Consider the following 22,984-nt stretch of genomic DNA (forward strand, 5'->3'; position numbering starts at 1 on the left):
GTTATACAGACACTTTATATTTAAGAGTATTAGATGATTTGTTTTTAATCACACTTAATGGATAACATTACTAATATAACACTTGCAGTTGGTCTGTAAAAGGCATCTTTGTTGCATTTACAACATTTCAAACAGCAGATGTCACCAGAGCGTGTGTGATTTCAAACATTTTTAAAACAGTGACTCACTTTACAAAACAATTGTCTCCAAGTTTTGAAAAGCTTTGTTTCTCTCATCACTAATCTCAACAGTGCACTCCAACACTGCTTCAGTGTTTCTTTAACTGTCTGTATTGTGGACACACATGAACACTGAGAAGTGATTTTAACAGGAGGATTTTGCTGTGTGGTTCTTGAATGGTCTTGACTACACTTCTGTGTAAAAGGCAAGTCATGCTGGTCTATTCTTGGGAGAATCTGGACCAGACATATATGGTACTGAGTGGATCCAACGTGATCAGTATGGTGTTAATAAACTGTACTGTCCCCAGAGACCTTCTCAGAAAGATAGGGGTGTAACCCTGGTATAAAATAGTCTGTACATCACATTGTCCAACTTCCCTAATTCCTTCTGGACACAAACATTACAAACAGATAGTTAGTTATTTTGACATTACAAGTGAGGTAGTACTTTATTTAATGCTTACAACTTGTGTGGAGCCACTTGAAATCACTTTAAGGTCCTACACCAGCACACACTCATATTCTGAATATACTGTCATGTATTATTGAATCAGCCTGTGCCCTTTGTTCAGATTGCTTGGTTCAGATATCGGGAGTTTCATTTAAAAACTGATCATTTACGTTGTGAGCACATCTGTGAGTGAGGTTTCCGGTGACCTCAGTTCAATGAAACAGCACATTAAACCAACTTTTTTTTTGTTTTTACCAAATTTGCTTAGAGAGTCTGTTTTGCATGAGCGCTTCAGTGCTCTGCATGTGTTTATAACTCTGTCAAACATCAAACATGATCAACAACTGTTTTTCACTGTAACTGAACCTACAACCAACAAAAATGAATTTCATCACCATATTGATCTGGACGCTGACAGCATTATGTCGAGGTTTGTGTCAGTAAAGATTACATATGCTATTTAATTGTTATTTTTATGCATGTTGTGAAGATAAATGGTTGTAAAAGTGTTTGTGATTTCTAAAATTTCTCATTTGACAGAATCTATTGGGCAGGTGACAGTGACTCAAACCTCAGTGCTGCTCGCTCAAACTGGACGATCAGTCACTGTAACCTGTACATTTAACAGTGATCCCAACTGCTGTGATAATGGAAATCATTTTCTTAGCTGGTACCTAAAGAAACCTGGAGAAGCTCCCAAACTTCTAATTTATTACGTAAACCGCCGCCAGTCAGGAACTCCATCTAGATTCAGTGGCAGTGGAACTGAGAAACATTTCACTCTGACCATCAGTGGAGTCCAGACTGAAGATGCTGGACGTTATTACTGTATGAGTGCACACTGGATCAATAATGGCCATGTGTTCACACAGTGATAAAGAGTCGTACAAAAACCTCCGTCAGTCAGAGTCACAGAGACTGAACTGATCCTGCAGCTGCTCAAACACTATCACTCACTACTGACACACAGAGACAAACACAGCAACTACACATGAGCTCAGAACTGAGTTAGGAGTCAAATCAGCTCCATTAGACTGAGATCTGTCCTGTGACAGACGGGTTTGACTCAGTTATGCTCAGAATCAGACAAAACAGAGTGTAAAGAAAAAGAGTTTGTAAACTGATATCAAAGCAAACAACCAATAATGGCACCATATGTTGTTTAAATTTTGTACATTATAATACACTCATATCTAATTTAAAGTCATATAGTAAAGCCATTGTGTAGCACCAGCTAACAAAAGATGTTCTTGAGCAGTTTCTCAAGTAGATCTTTTGTCTCAAGCTGAAAATTAATTTATTACTCATAAGTCATTTCTCAAGAGCAGAAGTGAAACTGTTCAGTTCAGAGCGTTGAACCGATCAAACAGTGAAACTGTGAGTTTGGTGTAAATCAGATTTGCATTGACAGCTTTAGTGATTCTGATGGTCTCAGAATAGAGCAGCTCCGTCTCCAGAGACCATGTTCAAACCCCAAGAGCTTCAGTTCACATTTACTGCTAAACGCAGCTGTTCTCAACTATTACAATCCATCATAACTATTTTCCATATAAGTCTTAATGAAATTGCTCATTATTGTTTTTGAGTTTGGCTCAAAATAACACAAAACATAATAAGCATCTATTATTAGCAAAGCTGTTGCTTTACAATCACAATGGCATTATGGTTTATCTGCTGTCTTCAGGTAAATGATCTGGAGTGTGTTTGCATATTGATCAGATGCTTCAGTGCTCTGAGAGTGTTTATAGTGCTGTGAGTTTAACACTTCATCACTGACACACACAACAATCTTCATCAACATGACCTTCATCATCATCTTCATCTGGACTCTCACAGCGTTTGCTCAAGGTTTGTGGAGCACAAGTTTGATATCAATTCATTTCTTCAAGTATATTGTCAAAGTTTTGAGTTGATTTTCTTCTTGTTGTGTTTCAGAGTGTAGAGGACAGATCACCGTCACTCAGAGTCCCTCAACGACAGCAGCTCGACCAGAAGAAACAGTCAAAATCAACTGTAGAACCAGCAGAGATGTGTCTAGTTATTCTGGGACATACTATTTCAGCTGGTACTTACAGAAACCTGGAGAAGCTCCTAAACTCCTGATTTATTGGGCAAACCGCCTCCAGTCAGGAACTCCATCTAGATTCAGTGGCAGTGGATCTAACAGTGATTTCACTCTGACCATCAGTGGAGTCCAGACTGAAGATGCTGGACATTATTACTGTCAGAGTTTTAATTGCAGAACAAATTCTTATGGTGGCTGTGTGGGTGATTATGTGTTCACACAGTGATAAAGAGTCGTACAAAAACCTCCGTCAGTCAGAGTCACAGAGACTGAACTGATCCTGCAGCTGCTCAAACACTATCACTCACTACTGACACACAGAGACAAACACAGCAACTACACATGAGCTCAGAACTGAGTTAGGAGTCAAATCAGCTCCATTAGACTGTGATCTGAGATCAACTAAAACACAACTTTTTTGTCAGTTCCAGTTTTGTAATTGTGTTTTTTTTTTGTAGATTGTACTACACTTATACCTTATATAATCATAATGTATCCCTGATAAACTGATCTTATGAAACTACCTCTCAAACTTCATAACTGTCTCATCACTGCATGAGCAGAAGTGAAACTGTTCAGTTCAGAGGTTGAACCGATCAAACAGTGAAACTGTGAGTTTGGTGTAAATCAGATTTGCATTGACAGCTTTAGTGATTCTGATGGTCTCAGAATAGAGCAGCTCCGTCTCCAGAGACCATGTTCAAACCCCAAGAGCTTCAGTTCACATTTACTGCTAAACGCAGCTGTTCTCAACTATTACAATCCATCAACAGCAGCTGAAACTTTAGTGAAGGAAGGACACACTGATCAATGATGCAGTCGAACACAAATGTAAGGCGTTCAGAAGCTTTATTGAATGAACAGCAATGGCAGCAGATTGAAAGACTGCTTGAGTATTGAGCTGTAAATCACGTGACTGCTGTGAATCCTGCTGCTCTTCACTGGAGAAACATCAGCACTGGAGCTCTTGAGGAACGAGGTCTCTTGAGCAGCTCCGTCATGTGTTACTCTGCAGACGAAGCGCTGTGCGTCTTCCCAGCGTGCTTTGCTGAGGCTCAGGACGCTGCTGCGGCTGTAGCGTCCGTCCCGCTCGCTCTCTGCGCTGGTCTGAACCCCCTCGGTGACCTCTGACCCGTCCAGCGTCCAGCTCACCTGCGCCCCCTGTGGAGAGTAAGAGCTGAGCAGGCAGAGCAGTGCGGCTGAGTCTCCAGAGATCTGCAGAGAAGAGGGAGGCAGCAGAGACACGGAGGGCTTCACTGCGGGACCAGCTGAAACACACAAACACACACAAAACTCACTTCTTCACATCTGCAGCTACAATCTTCACTGCAGCAGACGTGATAATGCAGACAAAATCACAATCACTTCATATACCACAAGTTTCCTGAATTAAGTTTGAAAGTATTCTCCATTAGCTGAATAAATATTTACTATTAAAAAATATTCTTTGTTACTTTAATGGTAGAAGACTGTAAAAATATTGCGGTGAAAACCTGTTAATCAGTGAACTGTAAGTTCTTTTACTATATTCAGTGACAAATCTAACAAATCTAACTGGATATTTCATGTAATTTTACAATAAAATACTGTTAAATTTTTGGAAGCGAAAAAGAAGTGTAGCATTCACAGCTGCTATTTTACTGTACATTTTACATATTTATTTTTACAGTGTGTCAAGTATAAGATACTTTATACTGTATGCATAAATATATCACTTTTGTGAAGCAAACATGACAAATGTTTAAACTGATTTTATAAAACAGCTCTGATCATTTTATTGTGATATTTTTAGAATTAGATACTTTAATATATTATTAATTTGAAAACTGTCATAATTCAGGACATTTTTTCATAAACATAATCATAAGTAAACTTAATAGTTTAAATATTTTATTTTAAGATGTTTAACAACAGAATAAATTTTTGACTCATGATGACAGCAATGAAATTATGTTTTGTCTACATTATCCAGCTTTTGTGTCATGCACAAACTGAAATATATTAGGAAATAATGGAAAGATCATAAATTAAAATATATTGAAATGTTAGTATACATTAGGAGTGAAATTACTCATTTAAAACAAAAACAATAAGTAGAAATATGAACCATGGCTTGAAATTGAAAAGATATTGAACAAACCAAATATGACTTACACAAAATATAGCAGACAACATTTGATAATTAAATACACCAATTGGTGAAATCAGTCAATGAAACAGAATAAAATTTTACAATAAATGTAAGTAAATCTTCTTAGTAATATTTTTTTGTAATAAATTAAGAATATTGTTCCCAAATGTTCTTAAATAACCTTATACCTCCTTTTAAAACACACACATTATATTCATATTAAATAATTTAAGAAAGACTTACTTCTGATCACCAGTTCAGTTCCTCCACCAAGAGTCCACCACAGTGCTTCATTCTAGTGAAAGCGTCGTACAAAAACCTCCGTCACACTCAAATAAACACAAACTTCAGAAGAGAAAGAGAAACACACACACACACACACACACACACACACTGATATGTGACTCAACATCAGCTCTTCTCAACATCAGATATGGATTATTGGACAAAAGTGATTACTGGACTAAAACATCTCTAAATGTCCTTTGATGCATGAAAACTAAAAAATAAATCTAAACAAATAATATAATCATACTCTGCACTGATCACATTTTCTTTACACATCTTAATTTGGGAATTCTAAATTATCATTATTAATTAGTTTTGTTGACCTTTGACCTCTCGTGGAGTTCACAGTGACAAACTTGTTTCTTTTAGTGATTCAATTCTGTCACTGAATCATCAGAAAGCCTGCAGTCTGAACCAGAGACTCACACAGAATGAAAAAGAAATGATATATAAACTTAAAGAAGTGAAAACACTCATCATTGGATCATGAGATTAAAACATATTTAAAGGCTCAGTTTTCATCTGCATGTGGGCTTTTTCACGTCTGTTTTGCTCCAGGAGGGTTTTTCCAGAGAGTCACTTTGCATCGACACATGCTTCAGCGCTCCGAGTGTTTATAGCGTTCAGACTCAAACACTTTATAACACACTGCTGTTTACCACGGTACAAAACCAACAAACACAATGAATCTCTTCAGCAGCTTTATCTGGATTCTGACAGCTTTTATTCCAGGTAACAGAAGAGAAAGATGCTCATTTCTGACTCTTTAATGTTGATTTAATTTGATTAAACACATATAATGTTGTTGTCAGCAGCATCCAGAGGAATCACTGTGACTCAGCCTGAAGTTCTGACGCCACTATAGAGTGTAAAACTAATCCTGGAATAACTAGCTGGGGTTTAGCTTGGTGTAACGAGGAGAAGTATGAATTCGAGACTACACTTCCCATAAGTCCGTGGGGTAGCGTAAGTTTTACGTCTGTACGTGCTATAAATAGACGCACAGTAGCATAGCGTTTCTGATCTCATTCATTCATTGACGCTACAAACAAGTGTGTGCTAATATCAGGTAATTTGTGCTCAACCCTGTTTTAATAGTGACTATTTTGATGAATGTATTGTAGTTACGAGAGCTGTTTCTTTTTAAGTAAAGACATTGATGTCAAGTTGTTTTATGCTGCACATGTTTAGAGTAAGTTGTGTCGTTAGATCATTTTCATACAATTAAATGTGGGCATGAAGTATTCTCATGTATGGGTTTTTTAATTGAGGTAATGAGAAAATATAAAGAAAATAGTAGACTATGTGGGGTGAAAAAGTTTTATTTTGTTGTTGTGTTTCAGAACCCCGCTTGTATTACTGGTGATTGGCGTGGTGACAGTCCACAGAATTGATGAATGTGTAAATGAATTATGTTCAGAGGTAATAAGAATGATTATGTGTTTTCTTATGAACATTTATGAAGATGGTTGTTATTCATAAAGGTTTGTTTTATAGGTCTCTTAAAGGAGCCACCCGTTGGTTTTTAATTCCTCATTCTTAGATCCAGTTATTTTAAAGGTATTTGCTTGGATTAAAGAATGTATTAATGAAAATGCTCAATTTAAGGTATTTACAATAAGTTTTTGTGTTGCAGGACTAGCACGACTATTGTTACATATATATATTTATTTGTGGTGAATTGCCCAGTGCTTTTGTTGTATACAGTGTATTAATATTATTGTGATTTTTGTTTTTTTCTTTAGTTGTCTTCCATCCTGATTTCACGGCAGCCGCAGGGTCTCCTCCATGGGTGTGACTGACACTGGTGAGGTGGTGGGTTCTTCTGTGGGTTTTGGTGACGTGTATTTTCTCTTGAGTGCTGTGATTGCTGTGCAGTATTGGAGTTTGAACTTTAATTAATGGTTGTACACTTTCACAACTATAGTCGTGCCCGGTTGGAGCCCTGTGGTTTGTTGTTAACGTTTCCTGTTTCTTTTGTTTTTTTTTTTCAAATGAGGTCTGTATTAGTGTTTTAGATATTCATTTTTTTTATGTTAAGATTGGTCTGTGTGAATTGTAATAAAACTGCTTATACAAGCGCTTAAGCTTTCACCACAGGTTGTGGCCAGTTATTATCCCTCCCTGATTCGGTGGGTTACATTGGTATCAGCAGAAACCTGGAGAAACTCCTAAACTCATCATTACTGGAGTAAATGATCTCTATGATGAGAGTTTGAGTCGATTCAGTGCGAATGGAGAAGAAGGTGGGACTGATTTCACTCTGACCATCAGTGGAGTCCAGACTGAAGATGCTGGACATTATTACTGTCAGAGTTATCATGAAATCAACAGTGATGTGTTCACACAGTGATAAAGAGTCGTACAAAAACCTCCGTCAGTCAGAGTCACAGAGACTGAACTGATCCTGCAGCTGCTCAAACACTATCACTCACTCAACTACACAATATAATCTTATAATAAACATCAGTTTTGTTGAGCTTCATCATTATTTATTTTGATCATGATTTTCTGAAATCATTTTATCTTCTGTTTCCAGTCCTTCGTGTAGAAATTCAGTCACTTTTGATCTTCCTTCACTGTCATTTTATTCTTCACTATATATATATATATATATATATATATATATATATATATATATATATATATATATATATATATATATATATATATATATATATATATATTTAGATGTTCTGCATTTATGATTTATCTTCAATCTTCTTTCTAAACTGCAAAATCAGCATCATAAACATGTTTTGCTTGATTAGTTTAATAAATGTACTGACTTTTTGTTCATCCCTCACAATGCAGATATTACAGTTTTTTTTTTTTTCAATTACTAACAAGCATTGTTCAATACTGAAACCACATTTTCAAAACTGTTCATACAGTCTTCATTACCAACATGAATCTTGGCCAAACAGTTGATCTCACCTCCAAAACTCACTCAGACCAAACTCTTCATATAGGTCTCAAAATAAGCTTGTTTCATCATAACACTGGGAACAATTCTCATTCAGAAAACATGCATTTCATTTATAACACTGATCTAAAAAATACTAACAGGGAGCATTAAATAAACGACAAACTTTTATCTTTGAAGTTTGAATGATTTGTCACATAAGTATTTCATCATAGAATAAGAATAACATCTTTTCATTTTACTGACTGTATTGCAGCACAAAGAATGATGGAGAAAATCTGCATTTCCCCCCTATTTCTTTACATGGTAAAAACAAAAATCCATCAATATTTACTTGTGAAAAATGTACACATACAAAATGTACTTGTGAAAAAAAAAAACCCACATAAAATATTTATATAAAATAATAATAAAAAAATAAATTCTGTAGTAATTACAAAAACAAACAAAAAAAAACATCATCCGTCTAGTATAATGAGGTGCTGTATGTGCAGTATTGAGTCCCAGCTGCTGCAGGAGTCTCTCTGTGTTTCTTCTGGGCTTCTCCCACAATCCAGAGACATACAGGACAGGTGAACTGGAGACTGTAAGCCAGTGTGAATATGAATATGTGTGTTTGTCATCCCTGTGATGGACTGGCCATCTGTCCAGGAGCTTTTCCTGCCTATGACCCAGGAAAGGCTCCAGCCTCATGACCATACACAGGACAAGCGCTGGGAAAATGTATGGAGTAGATGGATGGATGGATGTACTGTAAGGCTTCTAGTTATCCCTCTCTCTGCCACTCTTTTTCCCCACCAATGTGTCTTCCTTGATCCATGTTCCCAAACAAAATCATTCCAAAGCCATCCATTTATCAAAAGATAACCAAAAAGAAAGAAAGAAGAAGAGTAAAAAAAAAAAAAAATAGGACATCTGGCTTGCCTTTCAGCTGAAATTACATTTAGTTGTGTTTGGAATAATTATTATTCCTTTTCATAATAAATATTCTGCTAAGATTTTATATTTCAATATAATTCCTGCAGAAATGGACTGTTTGCCATCGTTCTGATTTGAATGTGGTTTTATCAGTTTTGAAAGCAGTTTGTTAGCATTTGAAAAATGTGCTGAAAATGTGTAGTGTTTTGCCAGTTGTGGAGTATGAATGACAAAAGTGTTTGTGGATTTTGAAAAATGTGGTCATTACATGCATTTTGTCTGAAAGCTATGAAAAATGATTCAGTTCGGTCCGCGTAGGCTTCTGTAATCGCTGAATGTGTGAACAGTTTTGAAAATGTGGCTTCAGTATTGAACAATGCTTGTTAGCAATTTAAAAAAAAAACTGTAACAGCATCTTATAAACACATTCCTCAATTTCACAGCAGATGATAATGAATATAATTTATTGCAAGATCAATGAACGGAACAATTAACAATGATATAAAAATGAATGTGAAAATGAAAGCTAACATGATCCAACCAGTGCTGTACACCATCAAAAAAACAACATATCCATATCACCATATTTATTTACATTTATTTTATAAAGATTCATGAAAAGTGAACATGTTTTATATCATGTGTGACGAGACTCACAATCAAACTCAGTTGATTCAGTGACAGACAGAGACATGTGTGATGATCCTCATGTCTGTTAAAAACCTGCAGAAACATCCATGGATTTGACATAAATTTGGGGATTAACAGTGACATTTCAATGCAAATACAGTAAAAAAGAAAAGAAATATATATATATATTTATATATATATATAAATATTCACAAAGTCTCACAGGAGACTGTCAGGATAAAATACTAAAGTCACTCAAATAAACACAAACTCCAGCAGAGAAAGAGAGAACCACACAAACACACAAACACACACACACACTGATATCAGACTCATCATCAGCTCTATTCAACATCACACATGGATTAATGTAAAAAGTGGCACAAAACGTTCATCTTTAAAATAAATAAATAAATAAATATTGCATGAAGGCTGAAACCATTTGTTTCATAATCACTCTCAAAATGCATTTGTTGCATTTTCAGTGCACAAAATTTTTAACAAGATTTAGATGGTCATTCTCTATTGGATGACCTTTGACCTGTTATACAGTATCATGGATGATTTAAAATCTGCACGACAGGTATTTCTGAAAGTCTGAATGAAACATAAAACAGTATTTGGAGGGAGAAGCTTGACCCAAAATAACATGAACTAAATTTTAAATGTTTGTTCCTCAAAATGGAAAATAAAAATATTGAAGAAAAAAATGGCAAAATTGTGTCTCTACAGTCTTCAGGTAAATGATCTGGAGTGTGTTTGCATATTGATCAGATGCTTCAGTGCTCTGAGAGTGTTTATAGTGCTGTGAGTTTAACACTTCATCACTGACACACACAACAATCTTCATCAACATGACCTTCATCATCATCTTCATCTGGACTCTCACAGCGTTTGCTCAAGGTTTGTGGAGCACAAGTTTGATATCAATTCATTTCTTCAAGAATATTGTCAAAGTTTTGAGTTGATTTTCTTCTTGTTGTGTTTCAGAGTGTAGAGGACAGATCACCGTCACTCAGAGTCCCTCAACGACAGCAGCTCGACCAGAAGAAACAGTCAAAATCAGCTGTAGAACCAGCACAGATGTGTATTACCACAGTTATGTGGGACATTATTTAGCCTGGTACTTACAGAAACCTGGAGAAGCTCGAGTCAGGAACTCCATCTAGATTCAGTGGCAGTGGATCTAACAGTGATTTCACTCTGACCATCAGTGGAGTCCAGACTGAAGATGCTGGACATTATTACTGTCAGAGTTACCACAGTGGTGGTGTGTTCACACAGTGATAAAGAGTCGTACAAAAACCTCCGTCAGTCAGAGTCACAGAGACTGAACTGATCCTGCAGCTGCTCAAACACTATCACTCACTACTGACACACAGAGACAAACACAGCAACTACACATGAGCTCAGAACTGATGCCTTGTCCAAATACCCACACTTGTGGTCTTGGCCACTTGAGAGCGTGTGCAGGAAGTAAGTGCACAAGACTGTCCTAGGTCTTAAAAACAGCAAAGTGCAGTGCCCGCAGCACACACTAAATCCACACTATCTCCGGAGCGCTATTCGAGGCTAAGTGTATCCCATCATGCATCATGTTCTGGAAATAAATCGTGAGACTTTTTGCTTTTTGAAACCTTTCCAATGTAAGTTAAATATTAATAATAATTAGATAATACAAATAATTTGGTAGAAAAACATTCACTGTAAAAAGTGATAAGTTGACTTAAAAAAATTGAGGAAACCCGTTGCCTTAAAATTATTAAGTAAATAATAATAATTTAAAAAAAGTTAAGCGAACTTGATAATTCACTTAACTTATTTTTTAATTATCATTGACTTAAAAGTTTTAACGCAACGGGTTTCCTCAATTTTTTTAAGTTAAGTCAACTTATCACTTTTTACAGTGTTGTTTTTACGTTTTATTGGTGCAAAGATGAGTAGTGGTGATATTTATTTTGTACAACATTTGCAAATGCTTTTTATCTTTTAATTAGAAGCACCACAAATTTAAATTACGTCATGTTATAGGGACTACTGAACAGACATTTAGAAGTTGATTTTAAAATGCAAAGTACCGTATTGTCCCGAATATAAGACGATGTTTTTTTTCTTGGAAATACATATGAAAAAACGCGGTCGTCTTATATTCAGGGTCTAGACTTTGACATGTCAGTAATACACCCACATCAATAGATGGCGCCAAAAACGCATAAAACGAGTGTTCCATGAAATATGTAATGTATGTGTGTTGTAAAGATTGCAAGTGAAAACAAAAGAAAAAGAAAAGCTTACAGCGGCACGAGTCCTGACTGTCATGTTAGCCTGATGGGAACAAACTTCCTCTGTAAGTGATTTTAAAACATAAGACAGTACCCAGATTTGAAGACTACGATAAGATTTCACTTCTACTGCTAATACAAATTTTGGTAGGCTACTACCAATGAGATGGATAGCCTAAATGTTATATAGCCTAATTCAGATGGGCTACCTGTTATTTCAGTGGTATATCAAAAAGTGTATATTTTTCAATGTCATTGTTGGTACATTTTACCAATATTTACCATACTTTCAAAACAAAAATTAAAATAGGAAAAATATGCAATTTGAAAATAATTTAAGAAAAAATGTTTTACAGAGAGAGAGAAAAAAAACAAGATTTGGTTTTCAAAAAGCCTTTTTCCAAAAGGTACATCTGGAAAAAGGGGGGTCGTCTTATAATCAGGGTCGTCTTATATTCGGGACAATACGGTATTTTAAATTAAAATGAAAATAAAGCTGTGTAAACACTTGCATTTTTACAACACAATCGCCCAGTTTCACAGACTAGGCCCTAGTCCTAGACTAAAATGTAAGTCTGAGCTGTTTCAACTGAAATAAACTTGCACTGACTGATCTTACAACGTGATCTCACAGAATTCCGTGTAATGTTCACGGACTTAATTAACCTCCGAATCTGTGGTGGCATCACGGAATCGCCGAAAATTCCATGATGGGCTCACAGAAGTGATACCAATGTAAGTCAGTGACACGCATGGAAACCCTTAGTATCAATATGCCGACGCGATACTGGGAAATTTATCGTCATCATTATTGTTCAGAACTGGGTAGGTTTAGGGTAGGGGTGGGGTCAGGTACTCCAGTGAAAGTATAACTGCATCGGAGTCACTCTTTTTATGTTGAACCAGTGAATCCGTGCATGGACCACGGCTGATGCCTTCTGTGAGCCCATCACGGAATTTTCGGCGATTCCGTGATGCCACCACAGATTCAGAGGTTAATTAAGTCTGTGAACATTACACGGAATTCTGTGAGATCAGGTTGGATCTTAAAGGGGTCCTATTATGCTTTTTCACTTTTTGAATTTTAGTCAGTGTGTAGTGTGTATGTTTGGGCATAAAACGATCTACAAAGTTACAAATCTCAAAGTTCACTCCAAAGGGAGATATTTCATTTTTAAAAAATCGCTTGTCAAGAACTACAACGAACGGCTCATTTGGACTACAGCGTTGTTTTCCTGTATTTGTGACATCACAAAGATAAATCCCGCCTACAGAAATTCGAATGGTTGGTGGGTGAGGAGAACGCTTGGTTGAGCTCTGCACATTTCAAAATCGAAACCCAGTGCGGGTGTTTTTATATCATTGTATTTCTGATGGAAACCGACTGTTTTCAGAAAATTTTGGATGTCATTTTCATTTCATCTTGCATATAATGTCTGATAAAGCAGCATTTGTGAGCAGAGCTCTGCTTTGTGTACAGCGTTACCGGTGAAACCTCAATCTCTACTCCAACAGCGCCTCCTGCTGGCAGAGAATTAATTTGCATATATAGGCCTTTCCAGTACTTGCCACAAATAGTGTAAAGGCCTTTCCACACTGAGTGTGAAAAAGCAAAACGAATTTCGGACGCAATGACGCGCTGGAATAAAACAACAGCTTCCTATGGATGTTTCCACACCGACCACGAACATTCGCACATCGAAAATGCGAATGTTTTTTTTTTTGTCCAGTCCGACGAATCTTCTCAGTTTCGCAAAGCAAAAACACGGGCCGTCCAATAAGATTTGAGCACCTGCTGTTGCTCAAAAGGGTGAGAATGGTGACGCTGTTTCGAAAACCAGTGTAAACAAACACTGAAGAAGAGTATCCCGGATAAGAGAAGAGAGTGGAGTTCTTGTTATCGTTGGTATTTGAGAAAAGATTTATCCTCACGTTCTTCATACAGAATAACATTTCTAATAATTCTCCACTGAATCATGTGATCTGTAGAGCACAGTCCGTTTTCTTCCACGTGCGCGAGTGTTATGAGTTAGAGCGCGTTCACTCTCTAGGGTCTTAATGAAAAGTCTATAACATTCTTTGGTTAAAATTTCTCAATGGTAGTGTAAATAACACCTTCTTTACCCTGTCAAAATCAGCTCTGTTGTCAGCACGCTGTTCTAGTCCATGTTGCTTTAAATCCTAATGAGCTCTGCTGACTCCGCTCCTCTCATCCGTGGAGTGACGAGCAGACCATTGATATGTGTAGATTCCCTTTTCGACTGCTCCAGATATGTTGAAGCGTCAGCCATCTCGCATTCACCATAATAATCAATGAATATTCAAAGATAGGGAGATCAGTTGACCCTTCAACAGCGATGCACGTCTAGTCCCTCCAGTGGCGTGCACAGACCTCCGGAGGGCAGGGGCAAAATGGGGGTGGGGGGTATGGGTTTGGTCCCCCTCAGCTAGGGGTGGGCGATATGGCAAAAATATCACTATTTTTTTTTTAAATATCACGATTCACAATATTATCACAATTCTTTGTCATGTTGGATTTTCTGTTTTGCAAGCTGTTTGAGCAGTGCAGCCAAACTAATTTCCCTACTATAAAGACAAAGCCTTTCAAGGTAACAAAATATAAAAAAGTATGGCGGATATTTAGGCCAAAGTGGGTGAAGATAAAAATCGTTGTCATTATTTTATCTTTGTTATTAAAAAATGAGAGCAAAGATACACATTACAAATACACATAATATACAAATAAAATAAACAGTGTTTTATTTTCAGGTAGTCTACAATAGGTGTATTTAGCAGGAGCATTCAATAAATTGAATGAACAAATATAAAAATAAAACACTATATGGATTGATTCCTATTAAAGCAACTGTATTAAAGTTTTTCAGTCAAGAGTAGTGAGTGATTTTTCTCTTTGTGTTTGGTGTTTTATTAACATTAAAGGAATAATTCACCCCAAAATTAAAATAGGCTAGTGTTTGATTTTTATACCTTCATTTACTCACTCAAAAGTTGTTTTAAACCTGAACAAGTTTCTTCTGCTGAAAATAAATGCTATTTTGAAGAATGTGGAAAACCAAACGGTTGCTGGTCTACAGTGACTTCCATAGTATTTTTTTCCCTACTGTTAAAGTCAATGTGAACCAGCAACTGTTTGGTTACCCACATTCTTCAAAATATCTTCTTTTGTGTTCAGCACAAGAAAGAAATTAATACAGGTTTGGGACAACATGTAAGTGAGTAAATAATGTCAGAATTACAATTTTAGGGTGAACTATCCCTTTAATTACAGTCGGTAGCATGTTTAGTACTGTCCCTTTAAGACCTGCACGCATCTAATATACAGTCACGCATGCATTTCTCTCAGCTGTTTACCTTCATTTTAGACAGAGGTGGGTAGAGTACCCAAAAACTCTACTCAAGTAAAAGTAAAAGTACTTGAAGAAATATTTACTCAAGTAAAAGTAAAAGTAATAGTCTGAATAGTTACTTGAGTAAGAGTAAAAAAGTATCGGATAAAAAAACTACTCAAGTAGTTAGTTACTAGTTACTTTGGATCATATACTGAATATAGTTTACTTTTAGAATCCTAAACAAAATGTCACAGGTTCCAAAAAATATTAAGCAGCAAAACTGTTCCCTGTTGAAAAACCGCATATGCTGGTAAGGTATGTTTTGAAGCATGGGATGCTGGTTTGAGCTGATTTAAGCTGGTCCTTTGCTGGTTTATGCTGGTCCGACCAGCTTAAGACCAGCACATGACCAGTTAAGGACCATCTTAAACCAGCAAAGGACCAGCATAAACCAGCATCCCAGCTTCAAAACATACCTAACCACCATATGCTGTTTTTTCAACAACACTGGTAATAAATCAATATATTTTAATGATTTCTGAAGGATCATAGGACTCTGAAAACTGGAGTAACAGCTGATAAAAATTCTGATTTGCATCACTGAAATAAATTTAATTATGTATTATAAATGTATATATGTATATAATAAATGTATAAATGTATATATGTATATTTCTCTGACACGGAGAAGAGTGAAAACTCCTCACATGACTGCTACAGAACATATGAACATAACGAAACAAATGCACTTCTTCCGTCTGTTCTGCAAAATGTAAACAAATGTAGCCTTTATTTCTGCAAGCTTAAATATTGTGAAAATATCAATATTAATTGTGTCTAGGCAAAGGCATTCCTCCTGGAACTAACGCGGGTTTGGCGGATGTTCATTTAATACTCTGTGACAGCTTATTTAATGAATAAATTATACATTGTATTTAATGTGTAAGGTACATGTACAACAAACTGTAATGTCATAGTGGTATCGTGTACTGTAATCGAATCTATACCTGTGGAACCATAGACAGCACACGCGGTGTTCGTCTAATAAAGATCTTCATAGCTAGCAAACAATAGCCTTTGCTTTCAACTGACTATATATCCAAAGCCACGTCTTCAACGCTTTTGATGTTACAACCGCTTCAGACGACTCAGCGGCGGCAGGGAACTGAGCGAATCATTCAAACTGATTCGCGAACCGATTCACTGGTTTGCCAACTGGTCTGATCAAGCCTTCGAACAGAATTGACTCAAAAGAATGAATCATTCGCGAACGGGCATTGCTCATTGCCCAGAAAAAAGTAGATGACGCGTTTGGAATAAATTGAAGGATTTTTTACTTGTATTGCATTAAGATAAAGTAACGAGGAGCGTCGCCCACAGTAACAAAGTAAAAGTACCGTTTTTTCACTAAAAGTGTACTTGAGTAAGAGTAAAAGTACCCATTTTTAAATATACTCTGAAAGTATTAGTTACCCAAAAAATTTACTCAAGTAAATGTAACGAAGTAAATGTAACTCGTTACTACCCACCTCTGATTTTAGACATAACCAACTGAGTCTATACATAAACCTGGTGTGTTTTGACAGTATTAGCACAAAACATAACTTAGTTCAGTAATCAGGCGCTGTTTGACGGGCTTTTTACAGCACGCGCTTTGGGTGTATGTGCTCAGAAAAGGCGCTCGTCAGAACAGCACACGAGTGAATCGTTTAACCAGTAAGTCTTTGAAGCAGATGCAGATAATGTACTTTTGGTGACTGCGAATAAGTGCAGTGTCCCGTGAGAGTAACTCTACCGCTGAGTTAACACTGATGTGAATGTATGTGGCGTTGTACAGTATACGTTACATAGAGACGGCGGCGCCAGAACGGCAGCTGATAGAATGTGTGCTGTGGCACGATACAACGATATTTCTTCAAAAAAGCAAATCGTGGAGACATTTTTATAGTCCACGATCAAAAATCGTCATATCGGACCGCAAGGGCACTTTACCGTCGGACCTCAAAGGGGCAGGGGCTCGGGCCCCCCCCCTTGTGCACGCCACTGAGTCCCTCGCTCTGCTCACTTTGTCAAATATTATATAATCCTGTCAGTAAATTTCGAACCACTCTCTATTTAACCCATCATGAGTACTTCAACAGTCAAAGACGATCAGAAAAGAGAGATTGAGCAATCGCCAATAAAGAAAAAAATTAAAGATTCCACCATCTCCAGAGAGGATTTTTTTTTTGTTATCAACATTTTTTATTTTTCATACATAACATCCAAAAAAAATAAACAAATAAATAAAAAAATACAAAATAATAAAAACAACAACAAAAAAAAAACAACAACAACAGACACATAATCAATATCTCAAAGTCCAGTCAAAGGGAGGGAGAGAGGGAAGGACAAGAAAAACATAAAAGTCACTCCTTTATACAGTCACGTATATCAAAGATAAAGCACTGCCAAGCATCAATGGTAGAAGGCTTGGCCCCATTGATTCGTGCTGTTGTACATTCACAAGTCACTATTTGCAGGAGGCTACGGATCCAATATGTTTTTCCACACATGTGCGGTGTAAACCAGTTTTGTATTATTGTCTTCTTTGCAGCTGTAAAACCAGCAAACAACATTCTCTTTTGCATTGAACTTATACAGAGACCAGAATCATCATTAAGAACACACAAACTTGGATTAACAGACCAATCAATATGCAGTAAGGATGATAGAACCAGGTTTACATGTGTCCATAGACTGATGACGACAGGACATTCCCAAAACATATGCAGAAAAGTACCTGATGATGTAGTATTACATATATGGCAGTTGAGATTCGGTTGTAGTTTCATTTTAAATCTGTTGTAAGGAGTTATGTATGCTCTATGAATGACTTTGAAGTGAATAAGACGATGAGCCAGATTTTTAGATGTTAAACTGAGATTAGACCACACTCTCTCCCAGTCAACAGACAAATTAAGGTCAGATAATTCCCTATTCCAAATAGTTTTAATAGAAAGAGGTTTTGTAATGCAATCAATAATCTTATTATATATTAAAGAAACAGACGGCCGACCAACAGATGGTGCAATCCAATCTTGCATAGGATGAGAGGAGATGGGGGATGCCCAAGGAACTCCATACGCTTTGAGAGCAGAACGAAATTGAAGAAAGACAAAATATGGATGCTGGTAGACAAAATTTGGTTCTTAATGTCTGAAATGAACATAAGCCCTGGTTATCATATATATCACCGCATGTGTTTACACCCAAAGAGGACCAAGAGGGTTGGACAAATGGACGATTTCCGCATATAAAATTAAAATTGTGCCATAAAGGTGTACTGTTACAAAATTTGAATGTTCCTCCTATCCGACGTTCCACCGTTTTCCAGATTTTAATAGAGTTGGCCACAACCGGACCAAATTTATAATTATCCCCTTTTTTTCCTGTGCCAGTAAATAACATATCTTGGAGTCTATTTGGTTTAACCTTGTCAGCTTCAATCACTCTCCAAGAAACTGTAGATTGAGGATCAACCCAATTATAAAGAGCCTTAAGCTGGAACGACCAATAATACAGTTCAAAATTTGGTACAGCCAGTCCTCCTGCGCTATTAGGATGTTGTAATGTGGTAAGCTTAATTCTGGGGCATTTATCATTCCAGATAAATTTAGAAATTATGGAGCTGATCTCCTTAAAGTAACCTGGAGGGGGAGAAAGTGGTAGCATAGAGATAACAAATTCATCTTAACAGTGGAGATTCTTCCTTGAAGAGATACTTTAAGATTCTTCCATCTTTGAATGTCATTTTTGACCTTAACTAAAATATTATTAAAATTGTCTCTGGCAATCTTATGAATGTTTTTATGTATGGTAATGCCCAAATAGATGAAAGATTCCTTAATAGGGATAAATGAGGGAATAGAAGAATTAACTTTAACATTGTTAATTGGCATTAAAGCAGATTTGCTCCAATTCATTTTATATCCTGATAAGCTACTAAAATTATCAAATTCCTTAATTATACTAGAGACTGAAACATCAAAGTGGTCTAAATATAGAATAATATCATCAGCGTATAATGAAATACTATGATTATGATCATGAATCTTAATCGATACTTCAGATTTCCTGATGGCTTGTGCTAAGGGTTCAAGAGATAAGCAAAATAATAAGGGGGAAAGCGGACATCCCTGCCTTGTTCCCCGCTGCAAAGGGAATGGGGGGGAAATAATATTACCAGTTATGACTGATGCTGCAGGTGAGTGGTATAATGTCTTAATCATAGAAATGAAGTGTTCACCGAAGCCGAAACATTGCAGAACTGCCCACATATAATTCCACTCTAGCCTGTCAAGGCTTTTTCTGCATCAAGTGAAAAGACCGCACAAGGGGTCGGGTGGGAGTCTGCAAAGTCAAGAATATGAAGGAGTCGACGCATATTGTCAGATGCATTGCGCCCCTTGATGAAACCAGTTTGGTCCTCCTTGATCAAACTATGAATTACCTTCTCCATACGAAAAGCAAAAACTTTAGCATAGATTTTAAGATCACATGGGATAAGCGAAATCGGTCTGTAGCTGGAACAATCTAATGGATCTTTCCTTTTTAAGAAGTAATGAAATCAGTGATGTTTTTGATCTCTATGAAATACCCATGTTCAATTGCAAAATTAAATGAATTAAGCATAAGTGTCCCTACCAAATCCCAAATTTCTAAATATAATTCAGGGGGGAGACCATCTAGACCTGGCGATTTGCCCTTTTGAAGGCTTTTTAGAGAGACGTGCAGCTCCTCCAAACTTAATGGGGCCTCCAAAGATTCTTTATCTATCTGTGAGATTCGAGGCAGTTCAATTTATCTAAATACTGCTTACAAATTGGTTCATCAAAATCTGTTTGACTTTATACAGATTCATGTAAAAACCTTTAAATATGTCATTAATTGCCGCAGGATTCGTGGTGACCTGATCATCCAATGATTTTATTGCGCTAATATATGCCTTAGACTCGCATTCTTTCAACCTAAGGGCCAATAAATGACTAGGTCTCTCTGATTCAAAATAATATTTTGCCTAGTCCTATGTAAAATAAATTCCGCCTTTGAGTGTGAAAGTAAATCATATTCTTCTTTTAAAGAGGACAACTGTGTAGCCTGTTGCTCAGTAAAATGTTGTTTTTGTAGGTTTTGCAATGATTGGATTTTATTTTCTAATTGTGTAAACTGGTGAGTTTTCGCTTTGGCAAGAGTAGAAGAGAAAGATATACAGAATCCTCGTATGGCACACTTAGTCGATTCCCACATTATTTGAGGATCCACATCAGAGGGCATATTGATTTCAAGAAATTCCTTAATATATTCTTTTAGTGAAGTAATGAAAGTCTGATTACTTAATAATGATATGTTAAAGCGCCATCTAGGGGACTTGGCTTTAACATCGGAGAGAGGAACACTGCACAACACAGCAGAATGATCAGATAATAAAATTGGTAATATAGAAATGGAGGAATTCGACGAAATTAAAGATGGGCTGAGAAATATGTAGTCTATCCTAGAGAAAGTCTTATGTCTATTAGAAAAAAAAGTGAAGTCCTTAGCTTTAGTATTCTGAATTCTCCAAAGATCGATTAAGTTGAGCTCCGTGATAAATTTATTCAGTAATTTAGAAGATGGATTGGCTGTTGTATCAAATTGAGATTTATCTAAAGCAGGATTTATGACAGCATTAAAATCCCCACCCACAACTAATGGGCAGTCAGTCTGCTCAAGTAATGTTTTGGAAATCTGTGTAAGGAGCACTGTCTGTCTCATTCGGACCGTAAATAGAGACCAATGCTAACCTATTATTATATATTTTGCATCGGATAAAAACAAATCTACCCTTCTCATCACTACCAAGGTGTTCAATTGTTAAATTTAACTTTCGATTAACAAGGATAAGCACCCCCTTAGTTTTATTTTGAGCGCAGGAAAAAGCCGCTAATTTATAATATTTATTCTGAAAATGTGCCACGTCAGATTGTTTTAAATGTCTCTTGAATTAGGGCACAGGAAATAGACTTACGGTGTAAATATTCTAACACACGGGTTCGTTTAACAGCAGAATTTAAACCATTCACATTCAGTGATAAAATATTTAGAGTATGCATTGAACATTCATAATCCCAAAATTGTAATCAATAAATGAAAAAAAACAGAAGCACTTCCATTCTGTAAGTAGCATGTAAACACTGATGTGCATTTTAGATACCAAACCTCCTAGATGAAAAATCCCTTTAGAAATAAGATAAAATAAATAACAGTATAAATGTCTGTTGTAAAAAGTAAAAACAACATAAAAACCTGAACAACCAACAACTATAAACAAGGAACAACTCAGACCGCACATTACCGAGAACATAGGTCTGACTGAGCAACAAAAATAGTGATGGTTCGTGACCGATCCACTCCAACGCAAGACATGTCTCCCGAAAGGCCCACACAGCCAAAAAATATTTTTAATTAAACCTATTAGTCCCCTCCAAAAAAGAGAGAGAGAGAAAAAAAGGAGTGTCAGTCTTACCAGCAACGAGATCGTTGTACCGGATATATAGGGACAATATCTCGGTAGTAGAGAGGAGAGAAGAAAAAGCAAAAAATAGAGTTAGCAAGCGTCCATGTCCATCCTACCACCATCCCCTACTGGGCAGCTAGGACCATGTCCATCCCGGCCATCAAGTTCCTTCCGTTGGACCGGAGAGACAGCGGCCGCTGTTCCCCCGTCGCCGCCCCGCAGAGCCGCGCCATATGTCTTCTGCTGAGACAGGGAGCTGTTAAAATCCTCCGCTTTCTGAGGGAATCGAAGCTTTTTGTTCCCCTTTGTGCCGTGGTTTAACCACCGCCGGATAGATGAGGAAGGGCTGGAGGCCAAGCGCTGTCATCTTCTTCAAAACCGGACCAAATGCCTTTCTCCTGATCGCTGTAGCTGGACTAAAGTCGGCAAAAAATAGTAGTGTGACATTGTTCTGTGCGCATTTCACCGGATAGGCCTGCCGAGCACCCTTCAGGATATCTGCTCTGTCATGCCATCTCAGTACCACGGAAGATAAGAGTGCGCGCGATCGGAGCCTCTCCTCCGTCATACACGCGGTGCGCCCGGTCAATCTCAATGTCACGCCCCTCAAGGAAGGAATCCACTTGGGAAGATGAACTCTGAGGAAACCAGCCGCCGGATCCCTCAGCCCCTCTGGCAGCCCCACCAGTCGCACGTTGTTCCTCCTGCACCTGTCCTCCATATCCGTCATCTTCTCGGTGAGTCGCTCAGCTGATTTCACGTCCGTGACTGCCCTCCTAGCCTCACGTGCATTTGCTTGCACAGAATCAGCGTCACGTGTCTGCTTCGCCGCTGTAGTTATGGCCTCAAACTCCTCTCTTAGCTCTTTAACAGACTTGTTGGTCGCTTGTATGTCCTCACGCAGTTCGCGCAATGCTGGAATCAGTACAGAGTCCATCGCATCTCTTACTGCCGAATTCACAACCGAATTCAAAGTGCTTTGCTGCTCTTTAAATGCTAGTTCAATACGGCTAGCGATAGCATCGTCGAGGTCTTCTCTGGAGATGGCGGAATCTCTGAATTTTTTCTTCATTGGCGATTGCTCAATCTCTCTTTTCCGATCCCCTTTGTCTGCCTTAGCACTCATGATGGGTCCAATGCAGAGTGGTTCAAATTTTACTGACAGGATCATACAATATGTGGCAAAGTGAGCAGAGCGAAAGACTAAGCTTGCATCGCCGTCG

The 22,984-nt window shown here is 37.3% G+C and overlaps 1 long non-coding RNA gene, 1 pseudogene and 2 gene segments (V, D, J or C); all 4 read left to right on the forward strand.

Annotated features, from left to right (window-relative positions):
• The first annotated feature begins 994 nt into the window (after window positions 1-994).
• Window positions 995-1,658, forward strand: LOC131533795 (immunoglobulin kappa variable 4-1-like). The segment is given in 2 exon segments: window positions 995-1,063; window positions 1,174-1,658. Coding segments are annotated over 2 exon segments (384 nt in total).
• Window positions 1,659-2,020: 362 nt separating this feature from the next.
• LOC131533784 (Ig kappa chain V-III region ABPC 22/PC 9245-like) lies at window positions 2,021-3,063 on the forward strand. The segment is given in 2 exon segments: window positions 2,021-2,481; window positions 2,569-3,063. Coding segments are annotated over 2 exon segments (405 nt in total).
• A 2,662-nt stretch (window positions 3,064-5,725) lies between these two features.
• LOC131533812 (uncharacterized) lies at window positions 5,726-7,592 on the forward strand. Its single transcript, XR_009269206.1, has 5 exons — window positions 5,726-5,849; window positions 5,933-6,309; window positions 6,461-6,539; window positions 6,615-6,677; window positions 6,754-7,592. It is a non-coding gene; the product is annotated as an uncharacterized LOC131533812 (long non-coding RNA).
• Window positions 7,593-10,410: 2,818 nt separating this feature from the next.
• LOC131533806 (immunoglobulin kappa variable 4-1-like) lies at window positions 10,411-10,993 on the forward strand (annotated as a pseudogene).
• The last annotated feature ends 11,991 nt before the right edge of the window (window positions 10,994-22,984 follow it).

This window comes from Onychostoma macrolepis, chromosome 24 (genome assembly GCF_012432095.1).
Source record: "Onychostoma macrolepis isolate SWU-2019 chromosome 24, ASM1243209v1, whole genome shotgun sequence".
In the NCBI taxonomy this organism is placed as follows: Eukaryota; Metazoa; Chordata; class Actinopteri; order Cypriniformes; family Cyprinidae; genus Onychostoma; species Onychostoma macrolepis.